This window comes from Ranitomeya variabilis, chromosome 1 (assembly GCF_051348905.1).
Source record: "Ranitomeya variabilis isolate aRanVar5 chromosome 1, aRanVar5.hap1, whole genome shotgun sequence".
NCBI lineage: Eukaryota > Metazoa > Chordata > Amphibia > Anura > Dendrobatidae > Ranitomeya > Ranitomeya variabilis.
The window spans coordinates 927,127,143-927,155,020 of record NC_135232.1 but is presented as its reverse complement, the minus strand read 5'-3'; the positions used below and the strand labels follow the sequence as shown (position 1 = coordinate 927,155,020).

Sequence of the window (27,878 nt, the reverse complement as noted above, 5' to 3'; positions counted from 1 at the left end):
GGCTTCCCCGAAAATAAGACCTACGCAGAAAATAAGCCCATGCATGATTTTACAGGATTTTTGAGTATTCTTGAAATATAAGTCTGACTCCAAAAATAAGCCCTAGTTACAGTCCAGCTGATCACGTCTAACTGGGATATGTTGGAGGGGCATGCCACCGGACTTGGGGTACACGAATTTTTGTAATGAGGATAAAATGGGGATTTTCAAGGATTCTTCCTCTACTGTTTCCTGGACTGACATTGGTGGTCCCAGGAGATTACATAAATACTCAGAGCAACAGAAAGAAATATTTTATTCCAGCAAATGCATATTAAATGAACAAACTACAGAGTAAAAATGTAGAACTTACTGTATTAAGAAATTTGTGATTATTATAGTCCAAAGGGGTTTAAAGTCTTTTGAACTGAACATAAAGATTGTTCCAGATTTAGAAAAATAGAGCTCAATCCCTTCCTAAATAAAAAGTGCTACAACTTTTTTTCATATATTTTGTTTCAATTTCTCACCATTTTAAGATATTTGTAAAGTTCTATTCACATCTCATCTCAGTAGTAAATGTTGTACACCTTATTAAATTAAGGATATATTGAGAGATTTCCACCAAAGTTTCCCATACAAAAATGTGCAATTCATTGTGTACTTTTTTTCTGTATCCCTCTGCACAGGAAAGTGTAGCAGATTACACTATTCTATATGCTGACACACTGTTTGGCATTCATTGGGTGGATAAAGGGCCTGTGAACATCCTAGAATACTCAAATGTGCAAAAAACTAGATGTGAAAAGAGCTTTAGCAATCAGTGAATGTGAGCACTCATACTTTCACAGATGAAATTCAACTCTCATATAAAAAGGATCTTTCACCACATTTTACATGCTAAACTGGCTACATCATGGTAAAAAGGGGCTGAGAAGTTGAATTAACTTAGTTTTCATTTATTTTTTTCTCAACTCCTGAGAGCAGGACCCTATAGGCAGAAAGTATTAGACCTGGCCCATTTTCATGTCTAGGGTGGGTTTCTGGGAATAGACAAAATCCAAGAGCGGGTCCTTCAGAGTCTCTTAATCATGATGTTGTCAAAAATAATAAGGACATCTAATATTGTGTTAACATTGGGTATAAGAAGCACTGGGAGACTTTTCTAATATGAAGCAGAAGTTATCAAGCAGTAGGTTCCCAGAAGGAAGAGTTGGGTTGTTGCCATTCTTCTCCCATAATCCATTTGAGGTGAAATTCATTGAAATACTCCAGACGATGACTATAAAAGTAAGCACATAGACACAAGTATAAATATATGCAAAGAAACATGTAAAAATAATATTAAAATTAGTGATGAGCGAATGTGCTCGGGTAAGAGTGCTAACCGAGTGAACTCGGCGTGCTCGAATAATATGTTTGAGTCCCTGCACTTTCATGTCTCGAGGCTGTTAGCCACAACACATGCAGTGATTGACTAACAGACAGACAATCCCTGCATGTGTTGCGTCTGTCGAACAGCCGCGAGACATGCAGCCGCTGAAGTTGCTCAGTTAGCACCCGAGCATGCTTGGATAACACCTGAGCATGTTCACTCATCACTAGTTAGACTCTAACTGCGCTAGTAGAACGCTGATTCTGTTTGGGATGTACCTGTCAAAATCATCCTTTTGCCTATTCCCCTGCCTTTCTCTCAAGCATTACATTTCTTCCAGTATCACTGGGCAGTTAGTGGGAGTGGGAGGAAGTAATAGGGCAGCTACTAAAGATAAAGAGATGAGTCAATGCACAAATGGCCTCCTACATCTGTACTTACCGTATATTACAGATGTGTTTGGAACCATAATAAGGCTGCTAAGGAAGTACAATGGGGTATTTACTCTGTCTTTGCATCCTCTCATTTAAAGAGTTTAACCGTCATTTTAATTTTTATTTCATAAATCAATAGTACACATGAAAATAAGAAACTTGGGCCATATCTAATCAGAGAAATTAGCTTCTTTCTCCTACAGGACTGATCACTCATTTTTGAAAATCTCAATTTTGGGGTAAAATCTTTAGTCAGTGAAGACAGATTTTTACATTACTGACCTAGGATATGGCAGCTGCTACTGATAACATTTTATACAGAGGGAAGAGAGGAAGAGGAGAAAGGAGCTGGAGGTAGAGCTACTCCCTCACCATAGGGAACTGCCATTTCCTATCTCAGTAATGTAAAAATCTGTCTTCACTGAAAATTTTACCCAAAAGTTGAGAATTTTGAAAATGAATAATCAGTCCAGGAACGGAAAGAACCAGATTTCTCTGATATGATATATTTCTTAGTCTTATGTTTCTTGAAGTAATTTTTCCCCTTACATGGAGCTATTAGTGTCTGCCACAATAGGTGTTTGCCTTCCTCTGGATCAACATGTAGGATATAAGTTGAACTCAATTGTCTGCCTTCATCCTTAAAATCTATGAAACTCTAGAAAGATCCCTTAAAGCTAAAGTATCCACAAAGTGTCTATTATTATTAATAATAATAATTTTTATAGCACCATTAATTCCATTGCACTTTACATGTGAAAAAGGGGCATACATAGACAAGTCCAATAAACATGAGCAATACAAGGCACACACAAGTACATAAGGAGAGAGGACCCTGCCCGTGAGGGCTCATAGTCTACAGGGGATGGGTGAGGATACAGTAGGAGAGGGTAGAGCTGGTTGTGCGGTGGTTCAGTAGACTGAGGATCACTGCAGGTTGTAGGCTTGTCAGAAGAGGTGGGTCTTCAGGTTCCTTTTGAAAGTTTCCGTGGTAGGCGAAAGTCTGATGAGTTGGGGTAGAGAGTTCCAGAGTATGGTGGAAGCACGGGAGAAGTCTTGTATGTGGTTGTGGGAAGGAGAGATAAAAGGGGAGTAGAGAAGGAGATCTTGTGAGGATCGAAGGTTGTGTGTGGGTAAGTACCGGGAGACCATGTCACAGATGTATGGAGGAGACAGGTTGTGGATGGCTTTGTAAAATGCTGTAAAATGAGGACACCTGACAGCTCATTGATCTAACAGACGGTGTGTGTAGCCACTCTCTGCACAGCAAATATATGAAGCTCCTGAATGACTCATCTCCGACGTTAACTAAGAACTCTTTAAAAGGATATTTAAACATCGGGAACCTAATTATTAACTCCTTAAATCACTCACGTAAAATGACATGGCAGTGACTTAAAACTAGATTACAACCACTGAACTACAGCACTTTAAGCATAAATTACTAAGATGAGCATACACATTTCATAAAATGACTACACTGATTTGTTAAATCGCTTGCATATAATAAATGGTTATAGTAACAAAATAAAGAACAAAGCCAAAGAAAACTAATAGTTCAAAACAAGAAAGTGTAAATATTTAAAATGATTTTTATATGTTATATGGGATTTCACACCCCAGCCTATGTATAAGTGCACGTAGCTCTTTCAAGGACAAGTCCAGCAATACCTTTACATTCATCGATTAGAAATCAGCACGTTAAAGCACCATTCCAGCTGCTTATTTTATTTTGCTGCTGGAGTGGTGCTATTAATCTAAGTTCCCTGTTTCAGTCTTATACTTACCAGCTGCTGTCTTCAGGCTCATACTCAAATGGACAAGTACAATCAGATTAAAAAAATTGGGCTGCACTCTGACTAATGTTATTCTATGAATCCCTGCTCATCTGTCATTTTTTTTTTCTCAGAACAGATCAGACTGAGAAAAAAATCACAGCATGCTGCGATTTGCCATGTGTATCAGACAAGACTCACCAATGCAAGTCAATGGGTGCGAGCAAAAAATCACGCGGCACAACCATGCATGTGCCGTCCAATTTTTATCAACCCATCTTATAGAAAATCTGACATTTAAATTCACTGTGTGACCTGTCAGAATAGCAAAGATAGAATAGATATACACACTGCTCAAAAAAATAAAGGGAACACTAAAATCCCACATCCTAGACATCACTGAATGAAATATTCCAGTTGTAAATCTTTAGTCATTACATAGTAAAATGTGTTAAGAACAATAAAACCTAAAAATTATCAATGTAAATCACAACTAATATCCCAGACAGTGTAGGACTGTCCGATTAGAGTTACCTTGATGCGGTGGGATGGCTTTTGTGCTATTTTTTGATCAAAAAACAGTATTACTAAAAACTCTGTGCTATTTAAATGCACTTTTGCTTTTTTACTTAGTTACATCAGGGTTTTTGCTTACTTTTTTTTCTTGTAGGTTTTAATATCCCATGGAGGTCTGGAGTTGGAATGATGCTCAAAATCAAAGTGGAAAATGAAGTTACAGGCTGATCCAACTTCAGTGGAAATGCCTCAAGACAAGGAAATGATGCTCAGTAGTGTGTGTGTCGCATCCACGTGCCTGTATGACCTTCCTACAATGCCTGGGCATGCTCCTGATGAGGCAGCAGATGGTCTCCTGAGGGATCTCCTCCCAGACATGGACTAAAGCATCCACCAACTCCTGGACAGTCTGTGGTGCAACGTGATGTTGGTGGATGGTGCAAGACATGATGTCCCAGATGTGTTCAATCGGATTCAGGTCTGGGGAACGGGCGGGCCAGTCCATAGCTTCAATGCCTTCATCTTGCAGGAACTGCTGACACACTCCTGCCACATGAGGTCTGGCATTGTCCTGCATTAGGAGGAACCCAGGGCCAACCACACCAGCATACGGTCTCACAAGGGGTCTGAGAATCTCATCTCGGTACCTAATGGCAGTCAGGCTACCTCTCGTGAGCATGTGGAGGGCTGTGCAGCTTTCCAAAGAAATGCCACTCCACACCATTACTGACCCACTGCAAAATCGGTCATGCTAAAGGAAATGGCAGGCAGCAGATCGCTCTCCATGGCATCTCCAGACTCTGTCACATTTGTCACATGTGCTCAGGGTAAACCTGCTTTCATCTTTGAAGAGCACAGGGTGCCAGTGGTGAATTTGCCAATCCTAGTGTTCTATGGCAAATGCCAAGCATCCTGCATGGTGTTGGGCTGTGAGCACAACCTCCATCTGTGGACGTCGGGCACTCAGACCATCCTCATGGAGTCGGTTTCTAACTGTGCAGACACATGCACATTTGTAGCCTGATGGAGGTCATTTTGCAGGGCTCTCGCAGTGCTCCTCTAGTTTCCCCTTGCCCAAAGGCTGAGGTAGCGGTCCTGCTGCTGGGTTGTTGCCCTCCTATGGCCCCCTCCACATCTCCTGGTGTACTGGCCTGTCTCCTGGTAGCACCTCCAGCCTCTGAACACTACGCTAACAGATACAGCAAACCTTCTTGCCACAACTTGCATTCATTTGCCATCCCGGATTAGCTGCACTACCTGAGCCACTTGTGTCGGTTGTAGAGTCCATCTCATGCTACCACGAGTGTGAAAGCACAACCAACATTCAAAAGTGACCAAAACATCAGCCAGAAAGCATTGGTACTGAGACATGGTCTGTGGTCCCCACCTGCAGAACCACTCCTTTATTGAGTGTGTCTTGATAATTGCCAATAATTTCCATCTGTTGTCTATTCCATTTGCACAACAGCATGTGAAATTGATTGTCAAACAGTGTTGATTCCTAAGTGGACAGTTTGATTTCACAGAAGTTTGATTTACTTGGAGTTATATTCTGTTGTTTAAATGTTCCCTTTATTTTTTTGAGCAGTGTACATAGAATAGATAGAAAAATGTCAGTCACATTAGTGCAGTGCATCTGTAGTATAATGTTCATGTATTTAGCTAATAATTAAATAACTTAAAGAAAAAAATGGCGTGTGGTCCCCAGAAATTTTAATAACCAGCAGAGAGAAAGCCGACAGGTCGGGGCAGATGTCTATAGGCTGGGAAGGGGGTAATAAACATGGAACTTCCCAGGCTATCAATGGGTCTCAATGTGAGTCTATAAGAACCAGGATGAGACACTCATAGACTTACACTGAGAGTTTGCGACTGTTACCTCTGACTTCAGGTCAGTCAGAAATAGCAGCCACAAGATAGCGGTATGGACCGGAGCGGCGCTGGGAAGAGGTGAAGACAGCAGCAGGCATGCATAATACTAAGGGCAGGGAACTTACATTACTGGCCCCAATCCAGAGCTGAAATTTAAAAAAAAAATCGCTGGAGATATGTAAAGGAAGGTGTATATTGGAAGCCTCTATCACTTCAGCTTTATTCCCCACCCAGCTCCACCTTCTAATACCTCACTGAGGCGCTGGGTGGGTAACAGAGCTGGAGTGACAGAGGCTTCAGATTTCCAGCCTTAAATTCATACATGTTAGTTCAAACACTGCTTTGTCTGAAAGGGTGAGACAGACTGACTATGTAAAGGTATTGCTGGACTTGTCTTTGAAAGAGCTACATGCACATATAAATATTGTATACCCAAAAAAGACAAAAGACAACTGCTGGAGTAGCCACAAACCACCAGGGTTTCCTTGGCACATTATAAGTAAGCAGTGCACTTTGCATTCATTTTTGCATTTTACTGTGAACTTTATGGCATCTATGTGCAATAATGGTATTCATCATGTGATAGGATGTAAAAAATATTTAGAATTGAGAGTCCTCAGTGGTTGATACCTTTTAATGGCTAACTGAAAAGATGGTAACAAATTGCAAGCTTTCGAGACTACATACGTCTCTTCATCAGGCAAAGACTAAAACAAATTCTGAAGAATCACATATTTATGCACAACATAGTATAGAGAAAAAAAAAAAAAAAAAGGGAAAAAAAACCATGGATAAGCTAGGTGACATGAAGCAGAATTACCATGGGTGATAAACAGTTACGTCCATAAATATTGGGCCAATTCTTAGATAAGGATTGTTTTATTGTCCTGTGATTAGGGTCTCGTTCTGTTGTGATTACCCCACATGGTCTGAGGGGCAAGTTCATTAGTTGATGTAAAAAGACATAAATCCGTGTGACACATTCATTCCTGCATTTAGAGTGTCAAAGGTCGTCATCAGTTTATACTCCCAGACTCTTCTGTCTCTCTGAGGGGCTGCCTAAAACACAGTAGTGGGGGGTCTGGAAAAATGGATTGTAAGCGGGCATCTTTTTGCAGTAAAGGTTGTAATTTCCGTGCAGCTCCCCTTGTGTTTTGGATGGAAACTGTCCATCATTAAGCTGCAGAACAATAAAATAGAGACGTCCCTGTATCAGAAGCCAATCGACCGTCCAGCATACCTTAAATGGGACAGTTTCCATCCAAAACACATAAAAAACTCCATTGTCTACAGCCAAGCCATCAGATACAATCATATATGTTCCAACCCAATGGATAGGGATGAACACCTGGGTCGCCTCAGAAAGACCTTTTTGAATCAGGGCTACCATCCAAGAACAATTGAAAATCAGATTACAAGAGCCACCAGAATATCAAGGAATCACCTGCTACATTACAAAACTAAAGAAGAAAATAACCGGGTGCCTCTAGTGGTCACCTACAATCCAAATCTGGAGGCGCTAAGGGGAGCTGCACGGAAATTACAACCTTTACTGCAAAAAGATGCCCGCTTACAATCCATTTTTCCAGACCCCCCACTACTGTGTTTTAGGCAGCCCCCAAATCTAAGAAGCATCATTGTCAGAAGCTCCCTGTCCTCTCCAACAGCTGCAGGTACCTTTCCCTGCAATCAGAAAAAATGTAAAACCTGTCCATTTATAATGACCACGGACAAGATAAAGATCCCCAATTCACACCAGGACTACAAGATACCAGGTACTTTCAGCTGCGTCACTTCTAATGTGGTGTACCTAATTATTTGTACTAAATGTCCAACTGGGGGTCTGTATGTGGGGGAGACAGGGCAGAAACTGAGAACAAGGATGAACTCTCATCGCCATACAATAAAAGAAAAAAGAATGGATATACCTGTGGCAATACATTTCTGTCTCCCAAATCATAGCATTATGGACATGAAATTACTTGTATTGAAAAGTAACTTCAAAACTCAGAGAGACAGAAGAGTCTGGGAGTATAAACTGATGACGACCTTTGACACTCTAAATGCAGGAATGAATGTGTCACACGGATTTATGTCTTTTTACATCAACTAATGAACTTGCCCCTCAGACCATGTGGGGTAATCACAACAGAACGAGACCCTAATCACAGGACAATAAAACAATCCTTATCTAAGAATTGGCCCAATATTTATGGACGTAACTGTTTATCACCCATGGTAATTCTGCTTCATGTCACCTAGCTTATCCATGGTTTTTTTTCCCTTTTTTTTTTTTTTTTTCCTATACTATGTTGTGCATAAATATGTGATTCTTCAGAATTTGTTTTAGTCTTTGCCTGATGAAGAGACGTATGTAGTCTCGAAAGCTTGCAATTTGTTACCATCTTTTCAGTTAGCCATTAAAAGGTATCAACCACTGAGGACTCTCAATTCTAAATATTTTTCTATCTACTGGCTAACACGGTACCAAGATATATTTCTTTCCTGTATCGTGATAGGATGTAGTAATTCCCAGAGTAATTACTCTATTTTATGCTATTATAAATTGTGTTGCACTTATTTTTATACCAATTTGTTTTATGTGGCTATGGAACATCCTCCACTAGCATTTTCATCTGCATAAGACCATTATATCACATACAAAAATTTGAATCATGTTTCAATAGAATTATAACATTTTAATAAATTTTGGTGTTTTTTGGCTACTCCAGCAACTGTATTTTTAGGGTATGTAATGTTATAGGAGTACTCCACCCTGTATTAATTTATCATTATTGGTAGGGGAACACAAAAATTGGTTATAGTCCCAACCTGGAAATACTGTTTGTGACATGAATATTGTGATAGTTATGTGCATTTAAATAGTTTGGTGGATAAACTTCTGGTGACAGATTCCCTTTAAGGGCCAGCTTCTAAGACCCCCACAAATTGCCTAAATGGCTGCTTAGAAGCACACAGTTCAGCATGCAAAATTAATCAGTCCCTCCATGAGCGCATCCTCATAGAAGTGTACAGGCACAAATGAAAGTCTATGGGTCCCGACACCAATCTGTGCTCATTCGTGCAAGAGCTGAACGCTTCTGCCCATGGAAGTTTCTATTGGACCAACCTGTGGCAAGAATTTTAACTTAGTATACCATATCAAAAATCTAACTTGAATGATAGGTACACTTTACACTAAACATGTGGCTTGTTTCAAATGTACCCTGGCTCTGCAGTGTGTTACTTCTGTATGTTATTTCTATTTCTTGGTTAAAACCTACTTTTTAGACAATCGGAACAGACGATAGTATTCAACGACTCTTGCTTTGGTTATATACTTCACAATTCTACTGTTGATTCATCCGTGTTTGCTCAGAATATGCTATCTGGATAACCGGTTTACGTAGCATTATGTGGCCTTGATGCACACTTTAAGAAAGCACTGCCAGCTTCTTTTGTAATGTTTAATTTGGTATTTAGTGCTTTATTATGTTCAGTTTATTTATTTGTTTCTCATCATGGTATAGAATGGTGTACCAAAGAAGGACACTGCAAGCAAAAAGCAAGGAGAAAGGGAAAAGAAGTAAAATCAAAGAACAAATAAGGAAAATGAGTGGAAGAAGATACAACCATCAGACAAGGAGATGACAGACAAGGAAAGGAGATTAAAAAAACATGTAAGGCTACGTTCACATTTGCGTTTTGCGCCGCAGCGTCAGCGCCGCAACGCACAATGCAAACAAAAACGCAGCAAAACGCATGCACAACGCTGCGTTTTGCGCCACATGCGTCCTTTTTTTCATTGATTTTGGACGCAGCAAAAATGCAACTTGCTGCGTCCTCTGCGCCCGGACGCGGGCGCCGCAGTGACGCATGCGGCGCAAAACGCAAGTGCGACGCATGTCCATGCGCCCCCATGTTAAATATAGGGGCGCATGACGCATGCGGCGACGCTGCGGCGCCCGACGCTGCGGCGCTGACCGCAAATGTGAACGTAGCCTAAGCCATGAAGTAGAAAAAAAGATGAAGAAGACGACATTATCATTTGAGAAAAAGAGAAGAAAAGGCAAGGAAAGGAAAAAGAGAAGGAGGAGAAACCAAAGAAAAGCACCATGTTACAAGAGACATGGGAGGGAAGGTAGGACAGAAGGTGCCAAGTAGATAAAGAAGGTAACTACTGTAAGTACAGGGAAAAGTTGAAAACAAAAAAAAATGCCAAACGAGAAGAAAACAACAGAGAGGGAACAAAAAGATAACCAGAAGAAAAAATTGTGAAAAGTAAAGAGAAGTGGGAAGTAAGGAATAGAAGATGAAGATGATAAATGGAAAGAAAAAGATGAAGACTGAAAAAAAGAAGAGGAAAAGCTAATGACATTTCCTGTGTTGGTTGTGCTATAAAGATGATTGTGAGGTTGATTACATTGTGCTGTGTGCGATTACTGATCAAGCAGCCCTAGTCAGGTACTCATCAAAATGCAGAGCAGACGTTGTGTATCTACACCAGGTCACACAGACCATACAAACCCATAGAAACCCATTTCCCATGCAGGCACTTTAATATCACAATAGCAAATCTTTTTAAAAGTGTATCATTTATGCAATCATTCCACGTTGAGGTTTTTACCAATGTGCATAAATGTATTACATTAATTGTACACTTCAATACACATGTCACACTATGAACTATTCTGTGAAAAGAAATAGCAAGCCTGTGCCCGCCTCTCAGCATAATAATTGTATATGAAAGGTGTAAGTCTTTAAATAATAGCACTAGAATAAAAAATGCATTCTATTGATTGTACATGAATAAAGTGGGAAAACTAGCTAATGGAAATCTGCATGAACTTAACACATTTATAGTTACGTCTTTCTACATGGAATATTTATGAGGCCTCACGTGAATGCTGTCCATGAGCACTGCATCTCCGGAGCCAACAGGCCATGTGCACACGTTCAGTATTTTTCGCGTTTTTTTCGCGTTTTTTCGCTATAAAAACGTGATAAAAACGCGAAAAAAACGCTTACATATGCCTCCTATTATTTTAAGTGTATTCCGCATTTTTTGTGCAAATGTAGCCTTTTTTTCCGCGAAAAAATCGCATCGCGGAAAAAAAAGCAACATGTTCATTAAAATGCGGAATTGCAGGGGATTCCGCACACCTAGGGGTCCATTGATCTGCTTACTTCCCGCACGGGGCTGTGCCCACGATGCGGGAAGTAAGCAGATTATGTGCGGTTGGTACCCAGGGTGGAGGAGAGGAGACTCTCCTCCACGCACTGGGCACCATATAAGTGGTCAAAAAATAAGAATTAAAATAAAAAACAGTCCTATACTCACCCTCGATGTCTTCCCGCCTCCACTGCACGCTGCCGTTCGGTTCCTGTAGCTGATGTGCGGCGAAGGACCTCGCCGATGACGTCACTGTCCTGTGATTGGTCGTGAGCGGTCATGTGACCGCTCACGTGACCGTGACGTCACGGAAGGTCCTGCGCGCACACACCAGCTATAGGAAGACGAACGGACGCCGCTGATGAGATGTCTGGGTGAGTATAAGCATTTTTTTATTTTTTTTATTATTTTTAAACATTCTCTCTTTTACTATAGATGCTGCATAAGCTGCATCTATAGTAAAAAGTTGGTCACACTTGTCAAACAGTATGTTTGACAAGTGTGACCAACTTGTCAGTCAGTTTTCCAAGCGATGCTACAGATCGCTTGGAAAACTTTAGCATTCTGCAAGCTAATTACGCTTGCAGAATGCTAAAAAAACGCAAAAAAAACGGAAAAAAAACGCAAAAAAAAAAATGCGGATTTCTTGCAGAAAATTTCCGGTTTTCTTCAGGAAATTTCTGCAAGAAATCCGCAACGTGTGCACATACCCAAGAGTCCAAGAAGACTATTCATGTAAATAAACTGGATGTGGGACAATCATCATGAGGATGACAATAAGATACAGCACTGCTATGAGGAAGATTGGCATTGGGAAGAGTTCCTGAGACACAAATGTCAGCACAAACATCCTGCCTAATGACAAAACCTGAGAAGTGACACTTCTGTGCCGGTATTAGAGCAATAGAAGTCTTTTTGTCACTGAATGGAATGATGTCGCTGTGCTATGGAAGCAAGAAATTGATTACAATCTTTTAATACACCCTAGATGTGACATGTTCATCTGTCTGGTTCCAAAACGCCGGTGTCACGCCTTTCTACATTATGGTCCCCACTTGACAAAAAGATTATACCTGTTTTTGCCATAAACCAAGGTCATAGTTTTCTAATAGAGCTATAAAAAGGTGCACACTTCACACACATTTCACACACATTTCACACGCATTTCACACGCAATTCACATACATAGCGCAGACATTTCACACACACTTCACACACATTTCACGCGCATTCACACGCATTTCACACAATTCACATACATAGCGCAGACATTTCACACACACTTCACACACATTTCACGCGCATTTCACACACTTCACATACATTGCGCAAACATTTCACACACATTTCACACACACTTCACATACATTGCGCAGACATTTCACACACATTTCGCACACATTTCACATACATTTCACACACATTTCACATACATTTCACACACATTTCACACAAATTTCACACACATTTCACACACACTTCACATACATTGTGCAGACATTTCACACACATTTCACATACATTTCACACACATTTCACACACACTTCACATACATTGCGCAGACATTTCACACGCATTTCACACACATTTCACATACATTTCACACACATTTCACACGCATTTCACACACATTTCACACACATTTCACATACATTTCACACACATTTCACACACACTTCACATACATTGCGCAGACATTTCACACACATTTCACCATTCACATACATTTCACACACATTTCACATGCATTTCACACACATTTCACATACATTTCACACACATTTCACACACATTTCACACACATTTCACATACATTTCACACGCATTCACACACATTTCACATACATTTCACACACATTTCACACACATTTCACACACATTTCACACGCATTTCACATACATTTCACACGCATTTCACATACATTTCACACGCATTTCACACACATTTCACACGCATTTCACACACATTTCACATACATTTCACACGCATTTCACAAGCATTTCACACGCATTTCACACGCATTTCACACGCATTTCACACGCATTTCACACGCATTACACACGCATTTCACACGCATTACGCACACATTACGCACACATTTCACACGCATTTCACACGCATTTCACATGCATTTCACACACATTTCACACGCATTTCACACACATTTCACACGCATATCACACACATTTCACACACATTGCGCACACATTTCACACGCATTTCACACATTTCACACGCATTCACACACATTTCACATACATTTCACACACATTTCACACGTATTTCACACACATTTCACACGTATTTCACACGCATTTCACACGCATTTCACACACATTCACACGCATATCACACGCATTTCACACACATTTCACACGCATATCACACACATTGCACACACATTTCAAAAGCATTTCACATACATTTCACACGCATTCACACACATTTCACATACATTTCACACACATTTCACACGTATTTCACACGCATTTCACACACATTTCCCACGCATTTCACACACATTTCCCACGCATTTCACACACATTTCACACGTATTCACACACATTTCGCACACATTTCACATAAATTGCGCACACATTTCACACGCATTTCACATGCATTTCACAGGTATTTCACACGCATTTCACATGTATTTCACATGTATTTCACATGCATTTCGCACACATTTCACATACATTGCGCACACATTTCACACGCATTTCACATGTATTTCACATGCATTTCGCACACATTTCACATACATTTCGCACTGTGATATATGTGATGCAGTAACCCCTGTAACAGGTAGGGGGCGCTGCATGATCTCCCCAGTATGCGCTTGGATACGTGATGGTATAGAGAGAAAGTTTGGCAGGATTGTGAATGGCCAATATGTGTGTTGCAGAGGAGGTTACTCTGCACTGTCAATCTGAGTGTAAGTTGGTCTGCTGGGACCTGTAGTCCCTCAAGAGTTTGTGTTAAGGTACCGTCACACTAGGCGATATCGCCAGCAATCCGTGACGTTGCAGCGACCTGGATGGCGATATCGCTGTATTTGACACGCAGCAGCGATCTGGATCCCGCTGTGAAATTGCTGGTCGCTGCTAGAAGGTCTGCACATTATTTGGTCGCTAGGTCGCCGTGTATCGCCGTGTTTGACAGCAAAAGCGACGATACCAGCGATATTTTACACTGGTAACCAGGGTAAACATCGGGTTACTAAGCGCAGGGCCGCGCTTAGTAACCCGATGTTTACCCTGGTTACCAGCGTAAAAGTTAAAAAAACAAACAGTACATACTCACCTGCGCGTCCCCCAGCCTCTGCTTCCTGACACTAAAGCGCCGGCCCTAAACTGAAAGTGAAAGCAACAGCGGTGACGTCACCGCTGTGCTGTTAGGGCCGGAGCTCAGTCAGCGTCAGGATGCAGAGGCTGGGGGACGCGCAGGTGAGCATGTACTGTTTGTTTTTTTAACTTTTACGCTGGTAACCAGGGTAAACATCGGGTTACTAAGCGCGGCCCTGCGCTTAGCAACCCGATGTTTACCCTGGTTACCCGGGGACCTCGGCATCGCTGGTCGCTGGAGAGCGGTCTGTGTGACAGCTCTCCAGCGACCACACAGCGACGCTGCAGCGATCGGCATTGCTGTCGCTATCGCTGCAGCGTCGCTTAGTGTGACGGTACCTTTATGTGTATAGTTCTCATGGGAGATTGGCAGGGCTAGTCATGAGAGATGGGAGGGTCAGACTAGCCACACACACACACTCCCACCCAGGGGAGTGGTTACCAGTATGTAACGTGACCAGGGTGTGGGTCAGTGTTCGTTGTGAGCTCCCTGTGTGTGGAGCTGAGAGGTGTGTCCGGTAGGTCCTTTGTGGTTCCTCTGTATGGACCTGACCAGTGAAGGTGCTGGATCGTCCTAGGAATGACTAGGGTCCTGTGAGCACCTGGAACCGAGGAACCTGATGTATGGATGGTGCTGGATTGTCCTAGGAATGACTAGGGTCCTGCAAGCACCTGAGATGGTCGGTGCTGGATTGTCCTAGGAATGACTAGGGTCCTGCAAGCACCTGAGATGGTCGGTGCTGGATTGTCCTAGGAATGACTAGGGTCCTGCATGCACCTGAGACCGTGAGACTTGGCTTCGGGTGGCCTGGGTATTGGACGTTCCCAGCTGGGGAAGGACGTCCTGAAGAATACCCGGACTAGGCCACCAGGCAGGGTCCTGGCTACCTGGGTGTTGGGAGGTCCTGCGACGAGGACCGGATCCCTGAATAGCACGAGGTGAGGACCGGGATCTGCGGGGCCAGGGACAGTTACTGTGTGGGGAAGCTGGAGTCCTTCGGTGAGGTCTGGACTGACTACTGGGTGCCGACCAGGCAAGTTGGGGATCCCCGTTAGGCAGCTTACCCAGAAGAGTGTTAACGGAGTGTGGGGAAGCTGGAGTCCTTCGGTGAGGTCTGGACTGACTACTGTGTATTGACCAGGCAAGTTGGTGATCCCCGTTAGGCAGCTTACCCAGAAGAGGTTAACGGAGTCGGCATGAGGAGCAGGAGCTCCCGTCAGGTACCAAAGAGACTGTTGGTGCCTGTTGTGTTTTATGTGATATAAATAATGAACTTTGCATAACCCGGTTTATGGCATATTCAATAAACCGCATGGACTGTTTTGTTAGAAAATTGTGCCTGGCTACATTAATCCCGCGCCAAGTGAGTGTCCCCCAATACACTCAGTAAGAGAAATCTTACATTGTCTTACAGCACACATTCACACGCATTCACACGCATTTCACACACATTTCACATTGTGCACACATTTTGCACACATTTCGCACACATTTCACATACATTGCAGACATTTCACACACATTGCGCACACATTTCACACACATTTCACACACATTTCACTCACATTGCACACACATTGCGCACACATTTCACACACATTTCGCACACATTTCACTCACATTGCACACACATTTCGCATACATTTCACATACACTGCACACACTTTTCACACACATTTCCTACACAGTTGGCACACGAATTTCACATGCATTTCGCATGTATTTCACACGCATTTCGCGTACATTTCACATGTATTTCACACACATTTCACATGTATTTCACACACATTTCACATACATTTCTCATGTTAGCCCTCCCCCGTCAATAATATCAAAATTATAGGGGGGGTCTCATGGCCTCACAGGCCCCGAAGGAAAACTGTGAGTCACTTTAATATTGTGGTTGGTTATTAGTGGTGACTGAAGTAAGCTTTGGCGTTTTTTGCCAGAAGCAGTTTAATCTGGTTTTAATTGAATATTGGCGCTCAAATAGGAGCTCCTCATTGGTCAATGCGGGCTTTGGCGGTTTTTTCCGGAGATATAAAAAGCCCTGGAATTTGAATTTCACCTCAGACGTCGGTGAACTGAAGAAACTGAAGATACAGCATGGAAGACCTCTTACAACAACTTCTGTCAAGAGCCGGTAAAGAAGACGGGGTAGAATGGCTGAGAAGCTGTTTAGCCACCAACCCCTTACCTGCACCTCAGGATGACAGCACAAGGATTCCGTTACCGAGCCCTCAGGTACAGCCGCCGGTGCTTGAAGTGGGCACGGCGGTGATTCCAGCTAGCCGCTCCAGAAGGAAGACGCCGCAGAGGAGCTTATCGCTGCCCCTTCCGTCTCCATGTCATAGTGGCCGCGTACCGGATGTTCGTAAGAGGCCACGCCGCCCAGCCGCCAGCAAATCCCGGAGTCCGGTGCGAGTCTCGCAGCGCTAGTACAAAGCGGCGCCATCACAGCAAAGTGCCAGGAGGTCTCCTCCCGCTAGCAGCCGTAAAAGCGCTGCAGCGGCATCATCTCGCCGGGTGGCAGCGGCACTGCCAGCCCCCGCTCCTCATACGAAGCAGGCTACGCCGACGATCAGCATCCGAACCGAAGACTCAGAGGAAGAACAGACTTCTCCAGCTTCAGAAGAATCTCAGCTGCGTTCGCCTTCTGTCCAAGGCTTGAGCGCGGGCTGCTCAGAGGATCAGACGCAGAGAGGAGGATCGTCCAGAAGGGGTGAGATAAACATTGTGCCCCTGTCTGTGCATCCTAACCAGCTTAGGGATATGATTAAGAGTGTGTTGGCAGAGTCTTTAGGGGATTCTATTAGTAATTCTTCTAGTGCTTTGCTACCCACTAACTCTGAGGGCATCCCAGTACCTCAGAACCCATACAAGGAGGCTTTGACTTGCAAACTTACACCTCTCGGATTCCATCTGAGCTCTGCGGTTAAGGAGCTCATCTGGAATAATAACTATGTTGATTTATTTTCATTACTCCCCCAGAAAGAACATTCATTTAGGTCAGACAAGGACATAAAACTCGAAGACGACTCAAAACGTGGCCCATTGAAGTCCTTCAATAACTGGCTGCAGGCGTTCTGTATTTATGCAGCGGTTTTAGGGGAGAAGTCTCCCAATTTATGTAGCAAGCTGTTTCAGCACATAGACATTATTTTGGAGGCCTTCCGCAATTTTGGAGGCCTTGCCTGGCTCCACTACGACGAAGCGTTCAGGCAAAAATTAGCAGTACACCCCAATATTTCTTGGGGCATAAAAGATGTAGGTTTGTGGATTAACCTGATGCTTCCACAAAGGCAGTACCCCAATAGACAACCAAATTCTAGCTTTCAAAAAAAAGGAGTCTGTTTCGCATTTAATGAATCTACATGCAAATGGCGCAACTCATGCAGGTTTCGGCATGAGTGCTCCTTTTGTGGGAACCAGCACCCTGGTTCCAAGTGCTTCCGAAAACAAGCACCTCAGACAGCTTCCAGGGATCCAATTTCAAAAAGTGCAGACCCCGGTGAGACTATCAGAAATGCTATGGTGGCTAAACATCTATCCAAACCAAGCGACCAGTAATTTATTATTCAATGGGTTCTGTTATGGTTTTGAAGTCCCACAATTGAAAGGCCCGGGTTGTGTGGTAGTAAAAAATCTATCATCTCTCTATTTGCAACGCGAAGTAGCTAGGAAAAAGATTTTAGAAGAATTAAGCTTAGGTAGAATAGCGGGTCCCTTCTCTTCTCCCCCATTTGAGAATTTTCGGATTTCCCCCCTGGGGATCGTACCAAAGAAAGAGTCGGGTAGCTTCCGCATGATTCATCATTTATCTTACTCATCAGGTTCCTCGCTGAATGATGAAGTGGATAAATCCCTATGTTCTGTTTCTTATTCTTCTTTCGACTCCGCGGTTGATCTTCTTAAAAAATTTGGTAGGTTCTCGCTGATGGCTAAATCCGACATTAAGTATGCCTTTCGGTTGCTTCCTGTGCATCTGTTAGGTTTCAATTCCTTGGGTTTTCACTTTGATAATCAGTTTTTCTTTGATATGTGTTTACCCATGGGTTTTTCCCTTTCCTGCTATTACTTTGAGAGTTTTTCAACTTTTCTCCACTGGGTAGTTGAGTACAGCTTGCAGGATGCTGGAATTTTACACTACCTAGATGACTTTTTGTTTGTCAGGCCTACTTCATCCAATGCTTGTCTGGATGCATTAAATTGCTTCATAGCCATGTGCGATAAATTTGGGGTCCCATTAGCACACGACAAGACCTGCTTTCCTACGAATGTGATCGATTTCTTGGGTATTACACTCGATTCAGTTGAGATGGAATGTAGGCTTCCCGAAGATAAGATTGCAAAATTGCTGAATTCTTTGGATAAATTCTTGGCCAAAAAGAAGGTAACTCTGAAAGACATGCAGTCCTTGCTGGGCCTACTAAACTTCGCTCTACGAGTGATCCCGATGGGAAGAATTTTTTCTAGACGGCTTTATAACTCCACCATAGGAGTCTCTTCTCCAAATTCACATATCAGAGTCTCATCAGATTTGAGAGAGGATGCCAAGATTTGGCGTGCATTTTTAGCAGGTTACAACGGTAAATCCTGTTGGCAATCGGCTTTTGTTCTGGCTGATACCTTCAATTTTGCGTGTTCTTGTGATTCCAATATGGGTCTTGGTATCCTGTTTTCCCCTCATTGGGTGTCTCACAAATGGCCTGATTCTTGGGTTCGTAACAATTTGATTGGTAATACTATGGTTTTGGAACTTTTTTCGATTTATGCAGGTCTTTATTTGTGGGGACACCTAATGAGAGATAATAGGATCATAATTTTGTCAAACAACAAAGGTGATTTATTCGGGATTAACACACTTACTTTTAAAAATGTCTGGGCCATGAAAATTCTGAGGCAGTTAGTACTGTTATGCCTTAATTTAAATATATGGTTGAAAGCCAAATTGGGAAAGAATAGGCTAGAATCAATCTCGGACTCTCTGTGCTATCAACAATGGGAAATTTTTCACCAACAGGTACCCACGGCAGATATGGATCCGACGCCTTGCCCACAGGAGCTTTGGGACAGGGTTTTGAGCTAATTCCGCATTTTATTGAAAATTCTTTATCAGCGAGATCATGGGCTGGTTACTCAGCTGCATGGCAGCAATGGATTAATTTTTGCAGGTTAAATAATTTCGATTATAGCCTCTCCAGCCCTATTTCCGGTTTGAGATTCGCCGAATTTCTTTGTAAAAAAGGGTTATCGTATTCGGCGGTCGCGAAATCCTTGGCTGGGGTGTCTTTCTTTTTTAAATTGTTTGGTAAAATTCCGTTGACAAGTTTGTTCCCTATCAAACAGTTTTTGAAGAGGTTTAAACGAACCAATTTTAAACCGGATACTAGACGCCCGATTTCCCTCCCGCGCTTAAGGGATCTTTGTGTATCCCTTCAGAGCGTTTGTAATAATTCATTTGAGGCATCGTTGTTTTCTGCTGCATTTTCTCTAGCGTTTTTTGGAGCGTTAAGGGTCGGGGAAATAGTATCAGCTAAGAAAGATACAATATCGGGTCTAATGGTTTCTGATGTTACTGTTTCGGATTCTCACTTATTTCTATTTATAAGGAGATCCAAAACAGATCAATCGGGCAGAGGTTTCAGGATGACACTTGATGCCTTGCCGGACGAAGATTTTTGCCCAGTTGTAAATATTAAAAAATGGTTGAGTGTTAGGCCTATTATAGCAGGACCGTTGTTTGTGCATTCGGATGGCAGCCCTGCAACCATTTTTCAGTTTAACGCAGTCTTAAAAAAATGCTTGCAGGTATTGAAAAAGGATCATTTAAGATTTACTTCTCACTCTTTTCGAATAGGAGCGGCAACAGAGGCGGCTAGAGCTGGTTTACAAGATTCTCAGATTATGCGGCTGGGAAGATGGGAATCGGGTAGATTCAAGCTGTATGTGAGACATGAATTATATGATAACTAAGTTTGATTTTATTTCAGGTTCCAAGATTGTATGGATCGTTGGACACTCATATGTGTTTTGAGCTCAGAAGAGAGCTAGGCTACGTTTTTATTCTGAGAACCTTTCTTTTAGCCAAGATGTTGTTCAAATTTTTTGGCACAGCGTAAGAGGGATGTCCTGGTATAATCTTCCGGTGGAGTTTAAAAAATGTTTTTCTAGGTTTCCTTCTCCGGATTTGGTAATCTTTCATCTAGGAGGAAATGATCTCGGGAAAACCAAAACGTTGGAATTATTAGCTCTTTTTAGATCAGATTTTTTATTTTTCAAGCAGTTTTCTCTGTGTTCCTCTTTTGTTTTTTCAGAGATCTTTCCAAGGTTGCTATGGAACAGCGTTGAACTTTCATTTATAGAGAAGATTCGAAAAAGGGTCAACCGAGCAATGTCAAAATTCCTTCCCATGATTAACGGCTTCTCTTTCAGGCACGAAGACCTAGAGGGTTTTTTGCCGGGCCTATACAGGCACGATTTAGTTCACCTTTCAGAGATAGGATTAGATATTTTCAATTTAAACCTTCAGACGATAGTGGAAAAATGGCTGTGTGCTAGTGGAGGGGCCAGGTTTCTCTGAACCCTGGCGTGTGGAAAATCGCCCTTAGGGGTGGATTGGTTGTTATAATGGTTAAAACTTCTGGTTATTTTAAGAGTTAAATTTTAAGATCAATATGTATGTGATGGAAATTTTGAGTAACTCAAAAATAAATGACACGGCCATTTTTTCCCACATATTGTTTGTAGTGTGTAATTCTTTGTATGAATGGGCCTTGTGCGGCCATGTTAGCCCTCCCCCGTCAATAATATCAAAATTATAGGGGGGGTCTCATGGCCTCACAGGCCCCGAAGGAAAACTGTGAGTCACTTTAATATTGTGGTTGGTTATTAGTGGTGACTGAAGTAAGCTTTGGCGTTTTTTGCCAGAAGCAGTTTAATCTGGTTTTAATTGAATATTGGCGCTCAAATAGGAGCTCCTCATTGGTCAATGCGGGCTTTGGCGGTTTTTTCCGGAGATATAAAAAGCCCTGGAATTTGAATTTCACCTCAGACGTCGGTGAACTGAAGAAACTGAAGATCCCGCCCTCCCACCCTATGTTCGGTATTACCCGTCGTGTTAATTTATTTTGTGAGGAAAATCGCCCTTAGGGGTGGATTGGTTATTATAATGGTTAAAACTTCTGGTTATTTTAAGAGTTAAATTTTAAGATGTATGTGATGGAAATTTTGAGTAACTCAAAAATAAATGACACGGCCATTTTTTCCCACATATTGTTTGTAGTGTGTAATTCTTTGTATGACTGGGCCTTGTGCAGCCATGTATTTCACACGCATTTCGCGTACATTTCACATGTATTTCACACACATTTCACATACATTTCGCACACATTCACACGCATTTCGCATTTGGCACACTTTTTGCACACATTTCACACATATTTTGTACACATTTCGCACACTTTTCGCACACATTTTTGCTATTTTTACCACCTTTGCAGAAACTTAAAGAGTGAACGACAACATTTATCCTAAAGACAGATTTTGGCACATATGCTGGCTTAAATCTGCAACTCTGTATCTCAGATTTAGATTTTATTTTCTTACTTTACAATAATCCAACAATTTACTTTAGCAATCTTTTTTTCACTGGAAAAATAAATAATAAATCTGCCCCTTTATCTTTTACATGAAGGCAAAATAGGCTTGTGTTTATAAGTACCATTAGGTGAATCTGCTCTATGAAAAATGTATCTTATAAGATGGCATAGTCATTTGTAAATTGTAAATGGCGTACTTTACCAAGCAATGCAACTGATTGAGGATACCCAGGAGGGGCGGGCGTTCTGATTTATTTTGTAAAAGTAGACCAACATTCATGAGCCATACATGACTTAAAGGGAATCTGTCACCAAAGTTTTGCAACCCTATCTGAGAGCACCACGATGTAGAGTCAGAGGCCTTGATTGAAGTGAAACTGGGCTGCTTGCTCGAGTTTGTATAAATTCACAGTTTTATCTGCTGATCTTTCAGTTCTCTGAATACTGAGCTCTGTATAACCCCGGCCACACCACTGATTGACAGATTTCCATGAACACAGCGCATAGGCATAAAGCTGCCAATCAGTGGTGGAGGCGGGGTTATACAGAGCTCATGAATATGGAGGACTACATGGCAGCAGGTTTACTAGTCCTCTATCTCCTGATGAAACCCGCAAGCATTATCCTGCTCTCAGATTAGGTGAGAAAACCTGGTGGCATATTATCTTGAATGCCCCCATAAATATTAGATAAATCTGCCAATTTTGTCAGGATTGGCTGACCATGTAATGTGTATGGCAGCCTTAAAGGGACTCAGTCACCTGAATTTGGAGGGAACAATTTTCAGCCATAGGGGTGGGGTTTTCGGGTGTTTGATTCACCCTTTCCTTACCCGCTGGCTCCATGCTGGCTGCAATATTGGATTTAAGTTCATTCTCTGTCCTCCGTAGTATATGCCTGCACAAGGCAATCTTGCCTTACGCAGGCGTGTACTATGGAGGACAGAGAATGAACTTTAATCCAATATTGCAGCCAGCGGGTAAGGAAAGGGTGAATCAAACACCCGAAAACCCTGCCCATATGGCTGAAAATTGTTCCCTCCAAATTCAGGTGACAGAGTCCCTTTAATCTGTAGGTTCCTGGGATGTAAATCTTTTGCTTCCTACATTTATCTATTTTGTGAGAAGAACCACTCCTAGACTATCTGCATCTGCAATGCGGGATGTTCATTTTCAAGACATTTCACTAAATGTAGTCAAATTAGACTAAGAAGTGGTGGACAACTGCTGACATTCTGTGCTTAACCCCTTAGGCCTCTTTCACACTTCCATCTTTTCACATCCGTTGCAATGTGTCGTTTTGGGAAAAAAAAACGGATCCTGCCAATGTGCCTGCAGGATCCATTTTTTTCCCATAGACTTGTATTAGCGACGGATCGCGACAGATAGCCACACGTTGCATCCGTCGTGCGACGAATCCGTCGTGTTTTGGCGGACCGTCGTCTGGAAAAAACGTCGTTGACTAGAATGGAAGCCTATGGATGCAGGATCCGTCGTGACACATCGTATGACGAAATCTAGGGTTGGAATACGTTTTTTTACACTGAGCATGCGCAGAATCAGGAATTTGTAGCCAATTGGCCAGACAGGCCCCTAATGTATATAAAACCTGGTCTGGGGCGTCACCCCCAAATGTGCCAGCAAGACTCCTGCCAGCCTGAAGACAGCCAGACAGTCAATATATTGGTTTCCCTATTTTCCAGTAGCCAATCACATTTGGGAGACTCTCATTTTTAGGCATGGAAAATGGATCCGTAAAAAAACGGATGAAATGGATGGTAAAAACGGACAAAATGGATGCAACGGATCCAGTTTTTCGACGGAACCGTCTAGCGGATCCGTCGAAATACTGGATGCGTTGCATCCGTTTTTCACTATTTTTGATGCATCCGTCAATACGTCGCGCCAACGCATTGTGACAGATTAAAAAAAACGGAAGTGTGAAAGTAGCCTTAGTGTTACTCAGTACTGAATAGTAAATACATCTACTCAACCCCGTATTGCAGTCCTCCCTGCAATCATCGTAAAGACATTCATAAACATAATTATACTTACAAATTGGGGTCTTGTCCTTCTGCTATCTCCTGTGGAGGAATTGGATATAAGGACTCGTAAACTCTGCCAATCCCAGTGCCATGAATAGCATAGGAATTCATCATGTTAACACCAGGAGGGAAATAGGACCAGGGGATCAGAGCAGTGCCGTGCCATTCGCCCCATTTTGATGTGGTATCTGCTACAAATTCCAGCGGTAGCTCTGTCTAATAAATGGTAGAATAATACAATTACTACAAGGATCGTGCCTGACACATTTTTATACATATAATATATATGCGCTGGTGATTTTATCCTGGAGGCCATTTGTTGTAAAAATATTCCCTAATGCATTCCTATTATAGTAACTATAATATGTTTTCTGAAAGATGCCCTAACAAAGGGGGGGTCTTGGTAATGTCTCACTAATGGTTTCGAGAACCATTACAAGGAAATTAATGCAGCAAACAGGAGATAGCCGGCAAGGCTAACAACAAAAGCCATACGACATATGGGGTCATGTATGAGACATAGACAACAATTAATGTGGATTAAGGTACTTTGTTAAGAATTTCAATGTTATATGAAAATAAAGGAGGCAATAAAGTACAAGGGGGTATAATTATCACATGTTGGCGGGTATAAATTACATCTGCACATGTATTGCAATCTAAAAGAAGAATTTCCAAGGGCCATGCAAGGTAGGTGTAAACTGTATGGTGAGTGGTACATTATCCCAAACTTGTTAATATTTTAATTGTATTCATTATAATACACATTATTATTAAGAAAACTGCCCCTTTATGTTTTACACAAAGCAAAAATAGACTCGAACCTATGGGTGGGATACCTGCGAAAAGAACCAGTTATGTATCAATGAAGATGGCCTACTCATATGTAAAATGTGTGTATTAACATGTTAATTAGGTACTTTACAGTTTAATAACAGACCAACATTTCCAGCTATACACGTTCAAAGGTGCCAGATAATCTGTGGAAGGAAAAATGACCCAGCTTCTAGTCTAAGGTATGGGTAAAATGAATTCCTTTATTTACAAAAACTAAAAAGAGCAATAAGAAACCACACACCAAGAGTCCAGAGGTGTTAGGGGAGACTTGGGGATCTCGTACAATAACCAAACGATTTTCGAGCATGTATCATACGCCGGGCAGTGGCGTTGATCACGTGTTTCCATACTGACAGAACTAACTGAAGTGTGAGCTGGCATTTTCTCTGTTTTACCCGATAATCTGTGCCTAGATGTAAATCCAATACTTGCTATTACAGATGAGTGAATACATCCAAGTATTACATCCAATTGAATTCTACTTGAATAGTTCAGAAATCCAATTTGTCAATCTGCAAATTTTTTGCTATTCGCTTCTAAGCTTATTCAGCAAAATAGCAGCAGTCAGACAACATTTAAAGGGTTAAAAAAATACTTTTACTCACCTTAGTGCTCAACTCTCCAGCTCCTCACTAACCAGTCCTCGGCGGATCTTCTTAGTAGGGCCACCAAGTGCTGAATGCCCTGCCCAGGATGGTGGCATACATCATTACAATATGATTCATGCTGGGCCTCATCAGAGCCAGAAGTCCTGATCTATACTGAAGAGGACTGGGGATTTATCACTTGGTGGAGGTGATAAGAAAATGCGCTGAAGAGCAGAGGGGCCAAAGAGGTGAGCGGTAAGGTCAGTATAAGGACTTTTTTTTTCATTTTTTAAATCTTATTTGAAATATGCTTTGGGGTTTGCAAGATAAGGGACATTAAATTCAGGAATATGAATATATGAGAATATCTTCGTTGCAAATCATATTGCTCTGGAAAATGGAAGTGTACAGGGAAATTCACATTTTTATCATTAAAGGGAACATGTCACTAAGTTTTCCTAATATAAACTATGGCCACCAGCGTTACAGCGTCTTTTACAGCAGTCAAGCAAGCTGCATATAAGTCATACAAGCCCTCTGCACTGCCTCAAATATACCTCTTGTTATCCCCTCCCTCACAAACATCGCAGTTCAGTCCCATGGGTGTCGCTGGCCTTGCTTTGGTGCCTCCTCTCTCATCACAATCATGTCCTCCTCCTTGTTTCATGTGGATAATGCATCCTGCGTCATCCACACAGTGTCCCCAATCGCGCTCCTGAGCAGGAGTACTTCATTTTGCTTTGCTGATGGCAGAGCAAAGTACTGTAATGCGCATGCTCTGGGAGAGGCCAAAGAGCCAAGATGACCGGGATGCAAACCTCGCGCATACGCATTCCAGTACTTTTCTCTGCACTTAACAAATGGCGACGCTATGTGGATGATGTAGGACCTGGGAAATATGGCTTCCCAATAAAAGATATTTTTTGGGCAATGCAGAGGGTGTGTGGGACTAATATAAAGTTTGCCAGACTGCTGTAAAGAGGCAGTAATGATGGTGACCATAGTTTATATTGGGTAAACCTGGTGATAAGTTCCCTTTAAGAAGACCTATATGGCAGACAGAGACTTACAGGCAATGCGCTAACATAAAACATATATAAATTAACCATCTTGTAGAAGAAAAAAATGACTCTATAGTGCCACCAGTTAAAGTTAGCTACCCTATAAGTGAATGTCTGATGCAATAACAATAACATGACTAGGATTCTAAGCCTAGCCAGAAACCCATCAGTTTTGGGGGACTTCCTCTCTGTAAGCCTCCATTCATCGGATAAGTCTCCAGTGTTTCCCAAAGCTTCATCCAAGGCATCTCATCCAGCCAACCAGTGCTCTACTCAATACTAACAAGGGGCAAGTACCCCAAAACAGCTGCCTAAAGATAGGTTTATGGCTTGGCTAATATGCTTAAAGCTCAAACAGTGACTTTCACAATAATTCCAAAGATAGCACAAAAACAGGGACAATTATAGGAAATATACAAGTATTATAGCCATTGTAAGTTGTGCAGAATAACATGAGAAAAATGTTTGTAGGAATAAGACTATTATAGTGAAGATCAGATTGGTCTGTTCTGGTCAAACTGTTCCGAGGAAACATTTACGCAGCCTCGCACAGATCTTTCTTCATACCTGTCACTTGTAGTAAGTACATAAAGTTTTATAGAAAACTTTGCAAGTAGAGAGGATAATTTCCATCGCTGCAGCTGAAAATAAAATAATACGCCTAGGTCTGTATTCAAAGTCCAATCATCAATAAAAGATAGAGCTCAGGTCAAAAAGTGACTACAGCTCCGGTTTTGCATTGAAGACGAAAGATTTCAATTGGGCTTTCAGACTTTGCTTCTCCGGGAGCTGATGACAGTCGTACTACTAAGCTTATAAGAAAAGCTCCAGTGGTCGGACATTATTTCTCAAAATGCAGATCACTTTAAAATTATATCAGCAGTCACATCCTCAAAGGAATGTTGAAATCTGTTCAAGAACACAAAATGATAATGTATTTTGGCCCCAGATGATAAGAACTTATAAATGTGATTGGATTTTTAAGAAACCGAGGGAAAAACTCTGCTCTTGAAAGCTTGTATTTAAAATATATTCTATTAGCAGGGAAATGTATCACCTGCTATTGAAGTGCATGACTTCTTCATTGCTTCATGCTGGGTATGGGCCTGAAATGTCTCCAGTAACAGATCGCATTTTGTGACACTTCCATTTTTCTTGCATTATGCTCAGAACATTTTTTTTTTATTAATACCTTTGTGCTATCTACATGGGAATATTTTCCATATAACTTTTTTTTGCACCTAAATCCAGCTCATATTTTATTAATAAACTTTCCT

The 27,878-nt window shown here is 41.8% G+C and overlaps 1 protein-coding gene across 1 annotated transcript in view; it reads right to left on the bottom strand.

Moving 5' to 3' along the window:
• Positions 1 to 377: 377 nt before the first annotated feature.
• LOC143799541 (UPF0462 protein C4orf33 homolog) overlaps positions 378 to 27,878 on the bottom strand; it is a 95,118-nt gene continuing 67,617 nt past the window's right edge. The window contains exons 6-7 of the mRNA XM_077281154.1: positions 24,127 to 24,332; positions 378 to 1,261 (exon numbers count right to left, since the gene is read on the bottom strand). Of these exons, the coding sequence (XP_077137269.1) occupies positions 1,165 to 1,261; positions 24,127 to 24,332 (303 nt within the window). The 3' untranslated portion in view covers positions 378 to 1,164. The remainder of the gene's footprint in view (positions 1,262 to 24,126; positions 24,333 to 27,878) is intronic.